Source organism: Rhinoraja longicauda, chromosome 24 (genome assembly GCF_053455715.1).
Source record: "Rhinoraja longicauda isolate Sanriku21f chromosome 24, sRhiLon1.1, whole genome shotgun sequence".
In the NCBI taxonomy this organism is placed as follows: domain Eukaryota; kingdom Metazoa; phylum Chordata; class Chondrichthyes; order Rajiformes; family Arhynchobatidae; genus Rhinoraja; species Rhinoraja longicauda.
The window spans coordinates 35,195,825-35,207,687 of NC_135976.1; the positions used below are offsets into that span (position 1 = coordinate 35,195,825).

An 11,863-nucleotide genomic window follows, 5' to 3' on the forward strand; every position below is an offset into this window, starting at 1 on the left:
TCCCAGAAGCTCCAACCTAGCGATAACATACCAGGAGCACTCCTGCAGAATTAAACTTTTTAGTGAAGGCTGTGCATCAGGAAGACGGTATGTCAACAAATCTGCTTATCATTACTAAGAATAACCTGATTTTTCTATGCTCAGGAAAAATGTTGCAACTAACCCGGTCGGTGATGGTGAAACAGCAAGCAGAACAGTGTTTTTGTCAGGAAGCAAAAAGATCAAAGCAAGTTTACACACTTTGCCACTAGAACATACTTCTTCAGTGTTTCCAAAGTACTTCTGATGCTGAATTGGGTTCAACCAAACCTAGCTTCATTAGTGATTTAAAATTTACTTTTACTAAGATTGCGTGATCCATCACCAAATTCACAAATTTGTGTGAAGCTGGTAAATCAGTAGAAGTCACCAACCAGCTCAGTGGAAAAAATGTGGGTTATCAATAACAAAATGTTGACTAGATTATTTTCTTAAAAAGTTGCTAGCATAAAGCAACACCATTGTACATTCAAACACAGCATTCGAGGTTTTGACCTGTTCCTTCCTCATTTTAATTAATTTAGGAGGCTTCAATCAAAACCGGAATATTTTATATTTTTTACAATACAGTTTTCAGGCCTGAAGTAGAAATTAGAACACCATAAGAAAGGCAAGTTTAATGCTAAAAAATATATTCTTATCTTGTGTTAAATAAAATTATATTGAATGTGTTCAGAAAAAACATGTTCATTGGCACCTTTACAATGAACGCTTTTAGAAATCGTCCACAAAACAAGTATTTTGTTAAAGGGGTTCATTGCGTCGTATTATAATCTGAATACGATGCATGTTCATTTGTGAAGTGATCTTGAAACATTAAACTGATTTTCTTTCAAACTGACTGCCTTTCAGTCATGTTGTATTTCCAAAGTGCATTGTGTTTCTCTGCATTGAAGATATGGCCTTCATTCTCCATCAACCATTTGCTTTTCGTAATGTCCTACGCACCAAGACCGAATGGTGCACAAAGGAGAAACGAGATAAATGAGATATGTGCATTCTTCAGTAATATTAAATGTTTGATACTGTCATTTTGAAAAAGTAAATTATATTAGTGTGTTAAACTATTTCCCTCCATTTCTTCAAAACCTGTACTTCCTGCAGACCCAGTTATTTGTTATATTAGTGCAAGTCTGTGAATCTCATTGAAATACAGTTCTATTAATTTAATAAGTATACCTCTCTAATACATGTAAGCAGCTGTATGTTACTACATAAAAATAACAAGAATTCATGAAAAATAAATCTTGTTTCTTACATCTTGTACTTATCAATATTTCTATAATGCAAGCACACCAACAGTACATTGAAACATTTCAAGTCCTAACAAAAATCCAACAAGGTACTGAAAGATGTACTACAGTCAGATTAAAGTCCGAGCTGGTTTGAAGGACTGGCCAACCCCTCAATTGTATGCTCTTCGTCATCGTGGCTATCCCTCGAGGTCGAGGATGATGATCTACGTTCTGATGTCAGAACGAAGACGCCTGTGTGTGTGTTTGTTTAACGTGTACTTGATGTTGCACTCCAAGAAGCACACGGTCCTTCACAAATCAATCAACTAATTCCAATGGCAAGGGAACCAAGATGATTGGAGCAGATAGATTTGTTGCAGCCTTCATCCACCTTCACAGCCATTGAGTTCAAGATAGCTTTGTCCGCCTGGTCCGCCGTTGAGGTCTTGCACGTTGGATCGTTCTTAGTCTGGACCCTCAACCTCACTGCCATGGGTGGCCCTACCAGAAGCTAGTGCTTCCGATGGCATCGCTCTCGGAATCATGGGGGCACGCAAGCCTCTTCACCACACAAGGTAAACAATCTGGAGGTCATACATTCTATTGCAAGAACTTTTCAAACGGTTTGCTGAGAAATAGTGGTCTTTTATTCTGGGATAAACCAACTAAAATGTTATTTTATGAGGAAAAGTTACATAAATTGTTTTCTAGAATATTAGTGAGAAGTCAGCAAACAGGAATACATTAAGATGGAATGGTGAATTTGGATCGGATTAAGAGTGAGAAATAAAGCTAGTCAGAGTGGTGCAGCACGGAAACAGGCCCTTTGGCCTTACACGAACCAAAACCCCCCCATAATTGCTGGTCTATGGAAAGATAACAGGTTGCAAAATGTAGAGATTTACAAAAGCAGATGAACTTGATGTTGAATTTCCTGCTGGAGATTAATCATCATGATTTAAACAGAAGGAAGCTGAGAGTCAAGTGTAACAATGGTTTACACTTTTGCCCAATAAAGTTGGTAAAAATTGGGACGGGCAAAGAGAACTATCCAGCTCTCAAACAGAGAACATGCCTGATCTCTGAGCTAGTTCCAGATACTTTTATTCATTTCTCTGAATTTTCTCTATAGTCCTTATTATCTGTTGGTTAATAAAAATATTGTCGACCTCAGATTTAAAGTTAGCCCATTGTCAATTGTAATTTCCGATGCTCTTACATGGTGCCTCACCTGAAGGACTGGGTCATTTTTTTAGACAGGATTGCCCACCAGCATAAATAGGAGACAAACAATGGCTCCCCTTATTATCTTAATAATTGGGGTAACATATCTTGAGCCAGAGGGTGGTGAATCTGTAGAATTCATTGTCACAGATGGCTGTGGAGGCAGTCATTGGGTATTTTTAAGGCGGAGATTCTTGATTAGTAAGGGTGTCAGGGGTTATGGGGAAAAGGCAGGAGAATGGGGTTGAGAGGGCAAGATAGATCAGCCATGATTGAATGTTGGAGTAGACTCAATGGGCCAAATGGCCTAATTCTGCTCCTAAAACTTATTAACTTAAAAAAACAAGTTCTCAAGAATTAAAGAAGCCTTTAGAATTGTGACTGGACCTGTCTGTCTTTCCCCCAGCCTACCTCCATTGTCACAGAATTGCCCTCTGCCCCCATCGTGCCCATGTTCCTTTTAAGAACAAACATCTTTTCTCTGCATGTTCATAAAACAACCTACAGGGTTATAAGTAAGAACTTCAGTTAATCAACATAATCCATGGATTTAGGAAAACCAACACACAGCTTAGTCACAAACAACACAGATCTGTTTTAGTGAGTTGGTTGAAATATGTGCTGGTGAGAACACTCCAAGCACAGGCAGTTGTCAATTAACACAAATTTCTAACTACAAAAGATTAATTTGCAAAGTTGCTTTTGTTTAATAAGACATTATACTGACACATTTACAGTGTGTTGTGGATAGCATTATAAAAGATTGGCCAATTATCACTATTTTCACCCATCGCTGGTTTCGATGATGCTGCCATGAATGATAATCTATGAACATTCAGTCTTTGATGTTATCAGTTGTAGTACAAGCTGAAATATGCCACTCTGTTCCTGTGCTTACGAAATTCCTTGTCACTAGCAAGCTAGAAATAAAACATTTAGTCAAAAGTCTTCAGCCTTGCTATCAAATCAATTTTAATATCAGAAAGAACAAAATTCTTAATGCCTTTACATTTAAGTCAAGAGAAGAGTCGAGTTTATTGGGTGACTACTTATTCTGAAATTAGGCCCAAACCGCGGGATACCGCAACACAAAGGGACATGGTCTACCCCAACAGCTGCTGACGACCTTCTACCGCTGCACCATAGAGAGCATCCTAACGCATGGAATCCCTGTGTGGTACCTCAGCTGCACGGAGGCAGAAAGGAAAGCTCTACAGCGGGTAGTCCATAGAGCTCAGAGGGCCATCGGAACACAGCTACCAGACTTGGAGGGCATCTACAACACACGATGCCTCAGAAAAGCCACCAGCATCCACAAAGACTCTTCACACCCCTGCAACAGTCTGTTCGAACTCCTTCCATCGGGCAGACGATACAAGGCCTTCTACGCCCGCACCTCCAGACTCAGGAACAGCTTCATCCCCAGGGCCATAGCTGCTATGAACTGGTCCTGCTGAGCCGGATGGCCACAACGCATAGATCAACTTGCACTTTACCCTGTCCAAAACTGTTACAACTGTTTCGTTTCGTTGGGTTGCTGCTGTCTAAATTACCTAAATTATTGCATCGTATGGGAGGCGCATTCCCAATCTCGTTGTACCCCTGGGTACAATGACAATAAAGATATATTGTATTGTATTGTATTGTATGTCCTCTCAGCATTCACTCTCTCAACCCCACTAAGAATTTTGTGTTTTCACAGAATCGTCTCTCTAACCTCCAATGAGAATGGGCCCAACTTTTACAATCTATCTTCACACGGGACTTGGGCCTAAGAGTGTGATTTCATGCTGTATGACTCTATTTGTCAACCCCTTTCATCTGAAGAATCAAACTAATAAAAGTTTACACTGCACGTTATTTATCTACGGTGACCAGAACTCCACATGGAATGGAATCAAGGTGTAGTCTCACTAGCCCCATACGAGGCTGGATGAAAGCAAGCTTCCTTATTACAGGCATGTGAATTTTCCGTGAATTTTCACTTTCTCCCTATGAGAGTGGATAGAGTCATAGAGTGATACAGGGTGGAAACAGCCCCTTCGGCCCAACTTGCCCACACCTGCTAACATGTCCCAGCTACAATAGTCCCACCTGCCTTCATTTGGTCCATATCCCTCCAAACCGGTCCTATCCATGTACCTGTTTAACTGTTTCTTAAACATTGGGTTAGTCCCTGCCTTGACTACCTCCTCTGACAGCTTGTTCCATACACTGACCACCCTTTGTGTAAAAAAGTTACCTCTCAGATTCCTATTCAATCTTTTCGCCTTCACCTTAAACCTATGTCCTCTGGTCTACAATTCACCTACTCTGGACAAGAGACTATGTATCTACCTGATCTATTCCTCTCATGATTTTATACACCTCTATAAGATCACCCCTCATCCTCCTGCACTCCAAGGGATAGAGTCCCCACCCACTCAACCTCTACCTATAGCTCCGACTCTCTAATCCTGGCAACATCCTTGTAAATCTTCTCTGTACCCTTTCCAGCTTGACAACATCTTTCCTATAACACGATGCCCAGAACTGAACACAATACTCTAAATGCGCTTTCACCAACGTCTTTTACAACTGCAACATGACCTCCCAACTTTTATACTCAATCTCACTTTTCCTACATCAAACAGTATATTTCAGCTTCATGCCCACTTAAACTATCTGTATCTCTTTGCAAGCTTGTTGTATCATCACAACTTTCTAACCCATTTATCCTTGTATCATCAGCAAATTTGCCAACCAAAAACTCAGCTCCTTTAGCCAAGTCACCCATTCATCAACTAAAGGAAAGCTCTGAATATTATCACAATTTCTTTGTCAAATTCAGCTGAAGGGTCCCGACCCAAAATATCTCCTATCCATGTTCTCAAGAGATGCTGCCTGACCCACTGAGTTACTCGAGCAGTTTGTGTCCACCATTTTAAAGGTTGAAGTCTTTTCTACTTTCACAGAAGATAAAAGCAACCTATTATAATATTCTGAACTAGCAGTGTTTGAAGCCGATGACAAATTCAGCTGCAACAACAGTTCAGTAGGCATACCTCGATCCGCAACGTACGCTTTTTTGGAGCAGCAACTAAACTCCAGTCTGGAGAATCAAACTTCATTGGCCAAGTAACATGCCTGTTTCTTGGTGTGTGGGGCTCATATGTGCCAGGACTACAAATAACAACAACAACAAAAATTCAGGTTAATTTTGTTGGTCAAGTACAACATCAATTAAAAACTAGTGTAATATATATATTCTCTATAGGAAAGGATCTAATAGGTTGTGACGGTTCTGGGTCTGTATTCACTGGTGTTTAGAAGGATGAGGGAGAACCTTATTGAAACTTACCGAATAGTGAAAGGCCTAGATAGAGTGGATGTGGAGAGGATGTTTCCACTAGTGGGAGGGTCTAGGAACAGAGGCCATAGCCTTAGAATAAAAGGACGTACCTTTAGAAAGGAGACGAGGAGGAATTTCTTTAGTCAGGGGATGGAATCTGTGGAATTCATTGCCACAGACGGCTGCGAAGGCTGTCATACCATGATATGAAAGGATCGCAAGGCTTAAATTGAGCAGAAGCAACTGGGACCTGGAAGTGAATCTCTAAAGTAGTAACAAGGAACTGCAGAAGCTGGTTTGCCAAAGAATGACAGAGTGCTGGAGTAACGCAGCATCCCTGGAAAGCATGGATAGGTACAAAGTGCTAGAGTAATTCAGCAGGTCAGGCAGCATCCCTGGAGTACATGGATAAGTGGCAATTCTTCAGCCCGTTTGCAGGTAGGGAGCAGGAAGGAAAACCGGTAAAGGGGCCGGACAAATCACGGCCGGACAAATCATGGCAACAGATGACCTCAGACAAGGGGGTTCCCTGATAGGCTGATTGTTGGAAAAAGGCACGAAGCAGGTGTGAGCTCAAAGTGAGTCTGGGCCGAAACACGTGGTTGAAGAAAGCAAGAGAAGAGACGGGTCACTGGAGGCACGGTGAATTTTCAGATCACTTAACCTACCCAGGAACGTGAAGTTTACTGGACAGGAATGGTTTACTCCTTTGAGATGAGGAACCAAAGGGTGCACTTGATGATTTGAAACTCTGATCTCTTCCAAACTGTTTAGGATACACTGCGGGCCCGGGGGATATAGTCTTCTACAAAGAACAAATTAACACACTAAGGATAGTTTGCAAAACAGCAGCACAATGAATGAATAAAATTTGATGCCAACTTTAAACCTGTAACTAATATATAGGGTCTTGACCCGAAAAGTCGCCTGTCCATTCCCTCCACAGATGCTGTCTGAACCGCTGAGTTCCTCCAGCACTTGCTCAAGGTTCCATTATCTGCAATTCCTTGCGTCTCCACTGATGTAGTTTTGTTAGCCACTGGTATTGGAGGCAGGACAAAAATGGATCTGTGTGGTTAGAACATACGTCAACCATGATCTGCAGAGTAATGGAACTGACGAGGATCATCCTTTTCCTGAGTTCCTACAATGATGTTACTGGACGTTACCTGTTGCAAGTTCTGGACTTGTTATTTTTGTTACTTCCAGCCATGTTAAATTATTGATTTGAGAAACAGGCCCTTCAGTCCACCAAGTCCATGCTGACCATCAATCACCCATTCTATGTTATCTCACTTTCTCATCCATTCCCTACACACTAGGTCAATTTACAGAGGGCCAATTAACCTACAAACCCGCACGTCTTTGAGATGTGGGAGGAAACGAGAGCACCCGCAGGTCACAGGGAGAAGGTGCTGCGAGGCAGTGGCTCTACCCACTGTGCCACTGTACAGATATTGTGACACAGGTGAACCATGACAGATGGACGTTCTTCAGTCACCTGTGATGATCACACATCATCATTTACCTACGCTTCCAATATTTGGTTTGTTCAGTGGGAACAGAATTTCTGGAGCAGGTACAACATCACATTCAGTACACATCTCATACTCATAGACTATAGCTCTGCCTTTAATGCCATTATACCATCCATGCTTATCATCAAACTCGCAGGACTTGGTTTCCACACTCGTCTCTGCAATTGGATTCTCGACTTCCTGAGCAACAGACCCCAATCAGTGAGGATAGGGGACAAATCATCCTCTACGATAATCCTCAACACTTCGCAAGGATGGGTTCTCAGCCCCTTCTTTACTCCTTGTACACCCACGACTGTGCAGCCATGTACACATCTCATTCAATCTTCAAATTTGCAGACGACACCACCATTGTGGGCTGGATGTCAAATAATGATGAGACTAGAGTACAGGAAGGAGATCGAGAACCTCATGTCCTGGAGTTGACCCAATAACCTTTCTCTCAGTCAGCAAGACAAAGGAGATAGTGATGGATTTCAGGAAGCGCAGCAGTACACATTCCCAGTATGCTTGATGTGGTGAAGTGAAGATGGTTGTAAACAAATTCCTGGGAGTTAATATCACCAACAACTTCTCCTGGACCACCCATATTGAAACAATGACCAAGAAAGCACACCAACGCCTCTACTTCCTTAGAAGGCTTAGGAAGTTCAGCATGTCCCCTACAGCTCTCACCAACTTCTACAGATGCACCATAGAAAGCATTTTATCGGGATGCATCACAGCTTGGTTTGGGAACAGCTCCATCCAAGACCGTAAGAAATTGCAGCAAATTGTGGACGCAATCAAGACCATCACACAAACCAACCTCTCTTCCATTGACTCCATCTACACCTCACGCTGCCTCGGCAAGGCCAGCAGCAGAATCAAGGATGAGTCACATCCTGGCCATTCCCTCCTCTCCCCTCTCCCAGCAAAAGGTACAGAGGTGTAAAAACGCACACCTCCAGATTCAGGGACAGTTTCTTCCCAGCTGTTATCAGGCAACTGAATCATCCTACCACAACCAGAGAGCAGTGCTGAATTACTCTCCACCTCTTTGGTGACCCTCAGACTCTCCTTGATCGGACTTTGCTACCTTTACCTTGCACTAAGCGTTATTCCCTTGTCCTGTATCTATACACTGTAATGGCTCGATTGTAATCATGTATTGTCTTTCTACTGACCGAATAGCACGCAACAAAAGCTTTTCCCTGCAGGTCGGTACACGTGACAATAAACTAAACTGATCTGAAACTGAAACTGACATCTTCCACAAACCAACTTCCCACAATGACAACAACAGCTGCAAATCTGTTTACAATAGATGGCACAGCTGGTAGAGCTGCTGCCTCACAGCTCCAGAGACCCAAGTTCCATGCTGACCTCGGGTGCTTGCAGTGGGGTTTGCAAGTTCTCCTGGTGACAGTATGGGATTCCTCTGGGTGCTCCGGTTTCATTGTCACATATACCTCGGTAGAGTGAAATTTCCTCTTTGCATACAGTTCAGTGTAAAATCTTGCTATACATAGGCACAATCATACTTAAGTACAAGAGCTCAAGAATAGTACATTACACACTCCCATATCCCAAAGACATACGGGTTTGTAGGTTAATTGGCCCTCTGTAAATTGCCCCTAGTGTGTAGGGAGTGGATGAGAAAACAGAACGAGTGTGAACAGCTTGGCGTGGACTCAGTGGGCTGACAGGCCTGTTTCCACGCTGTATCTCTGAACTAAACTATTGTGTGCTTAATTGCTAAGCATTTACTGGTCCCTGAAAACACTCCACCGAAACTTTATACACAGTGGTTAGGATGTTTATCACTAAACATAAGTAATTGTTTCAAGCCAATTCATTGTCTACCTGAGACGAGAATCGAACCGATGTTCTTGCTCCCAGAGCATATCCCATTTTACTCTCTGGTCTCCTCTCAAGATCAGCGGACAGACTGTTTTTCTGCAAAAAAAAGTGGAAATATGGAAAAGTGGAAATATAATGAGCAGCAGATATAATAAACAGCAGACCAATCCCAATACAATCCCAATACAATCTAATGAAAGACACAAAGTTTTGCCAGGATGAGAGGGTGTGAGCTACAGGGAGAGATTGAGTAGGCTAGATCTCTATTCCATGGAGTGCAAGAGGATGAGGGGTGATCTTATAGAGGTGAATAAAATCATGAGAGGAATAGATTGGGTAGATGCACAGAGTCTCTTGCACAGAGTAGGGGAATCGAGGACCAGAGGACGTAGGTTTAAGGTGAAGGGGAAAAGGTTTAATAGGAATCTGAGTAACTTTTTCACACAAAGGGCGGTGGGTGTATGGAACGAGCTGCCAGGGGAGGTAGTTGCGGCAAGGACTATTGCAATGTTTGAGAAAAATATAGACAGGCAAATCGATAGGACGGGTTTAGGGGGATACGGGCCAAATGCAGGCAGGTGGGACTAGTGTAGATGGGACATTTTGGTCAGTGAGGGCAAGTCGGGCCGAAGGGCCTGTTTTCGCACTCTATGACTCTATGCTGTCAGATCCGCTGAATTACTCCAGCACTTTGTGTCTATCTTTGGTATAAACCAGCATTTGCAGTTCTTTGTTTCTACAAATCTAATGAAGGCTAGGACTCTGGGTCCTGACTATGGGTGCTGTCTGTACGGAGTTTGTACGTGCTCCCTGTGATTGAGTGGGTTTCCTCCTGGTGCTCCGGTTTCCTCCAATACTCCAAAGACCTGCAGGTTTGTAGGTTAATTAGCTTCTGTAAAAGTGGGTAGGGAGTGGATGAGAAAGTGGGATGATATGGAACCAGTGTCAATGGGTGATAGCTGGGCGGTGCGGACTCGGTTCAATTTAGTTCACCTGACACGTTTATTGTTACGTGTACCGAGGTATAGTGAAACGTTTTTGTTGTGTGGGAAAACAATACATGATTACAAATGAAGATAGACACAAAAAAACTGGAGTAACTCAGCGGGACAGGCAGCATCTCTGGAGAGAAGGAATGGGATACATGATTACAATCGATCCATTTGCAGTGGAGAGAAGATACATGATAAGGAAATAACGTTTAGTGCAAGGTAAAGGCAGCAAAGTCTGATCAAGGATAGTCCGAGGGTCACGAAGAGGTAGATAGCAGTTCAGCACTGCTCTCTGGTTGTGGGAGGACGGTTCAGTTGCCTGATAACAGCCGGGAAGAAACTGTCCCTGAATCTGGAGGTGTGCGTTTTCACACTTCTGTACATCTTGCCTGATGGGAGAGGGGAGGAGAGGGGGTGACCGGGGGTGAGACTGGTCCTTGATTATGCTGCTGGCCTTGCCGAGGCAGCGTGAGGTGTAGATGCAGTCAATTGGAAGGGAGGTTGGGTTGTGTGATGGTCTGGGCTGTGTCCACAATTCGCTGCAATTTCTTGCAGACTTGGATGGAGCTGTTCTCAATCCAAGCTGTGATGCCTCCTGGCTGAAGGTCCTGTTTCTATGCTGTGTCTCAAGTCACTGATGAAAATAATTAATAATCACTTTAACCGTACAGAAAAGATGTCGTAGCGACCAGGTCCGCTGTTGGGGGTTCCTCGTATAGGGGGGAACTCGTTCCCCAGTCTGTCATTCGCCCAGTGGAGTGGAAACAACTTTCGCTCGGGAATGTCCAGGGGCAGCGCTTTCCTTGAAGCTGGTGGTACAGGGAACATCACAGCAGTTCAATGTATGGCCGCTCCGCGCTCCCTCACACCCCCCCCCCCCCCCTTCCCGCTCCCTCCCCCGCTCCCCCCCCCCCCCCACCTACCCGCTCCCTCACCGCCCCCCCTCCCCTCTGCGCTCCCTCACTCCCCACCCCTACCCTTCCCCCTTCCCTCCCTCGCTCCCTCCCTCCCCGCTCACCGCTCCATGCCGCCGACATCGCCTTGTTACAACCTGTTGCCCTGGAGACGAGTTGTTACAACCTGTTGCCATGGAGACGAGCTGTTACAACCTGTTGCCCTGGAGACTGAAGTGTCCCAACCCGAAATGTCACCTATCCATGTTCTCCAGAAATCCTGCCCGGCCCGCTGAGTTACTCCAGCACTCTGTGTCCTTTCACCAGCATCTGCAGTTCCTTGTGTCTACAGAGAAGAGTGTAATTTAACATTTAAGGGGAGGTTGGACAAGCATTTAAGGGCAGGAATCTGTGCAGGGAATGGATCGATTATGTTTTGGGTTAGAACTCTCCTTGAGTTTAGTTTAGAGTTGCAGCAGGGAAACAGGCCTTTCGGCCCACCGAGTCCGCGCCGACCAGCGATCAACCATACACTAACACTATTCTACACACACTAGGGACATCTTACAATCTTTACCAAGCCAATTAATCTGCAAACCTGTACATCTTTGGCGTGTGGGAGGAAACCGGAGCACCCGGAGAAAAAACCCAAGCGGTCACAGGGAGAACGTACAATCTTCATACAGACAGCACCCATAGTCGGGATCAAACCTGGGTCTCTGGCGCCATAAGGCAGTAACTCTACAGCTGCGCCACTGTTCACCGAGTC

At 44.0% G+C, this 11,863-nt stretch overlaps 1 protein-coding gene across 1 annotated transcript; it reads right to left on the bottom strand.

Moving 5' to 3' along the window:
• Positions 1-3,181: 3,181 nt before the first annotated feature.
• On the bottom strand, positions 3,182-11,246 carry LOC144605162 (ciliary microtubule-associated protein 3-like). The gene is made up of 6 exons (XM_078420237.1): positions 11,220-11,246; positions 10,871-11,010; positions 9,213-9,305; positions 6,498-6,634; positions 5,543-5,660; positions 3,182-3,418 (listed from the first exon to the last, which is right to left on the bottom strand). Exons 1-6 carry the CDS (start codon positions 11,236-11,238, stop codon positions 3,350-3,352), a joined length of 576 nt encoding a protein of 191 aa, XP_078276363.1. The 5' UTR covers positions 11,239-11,246; the 3' UTR covers positions 3,182-3,349.
• Positions 11,247-11,863: the final 617 nt, after the last annotated feature.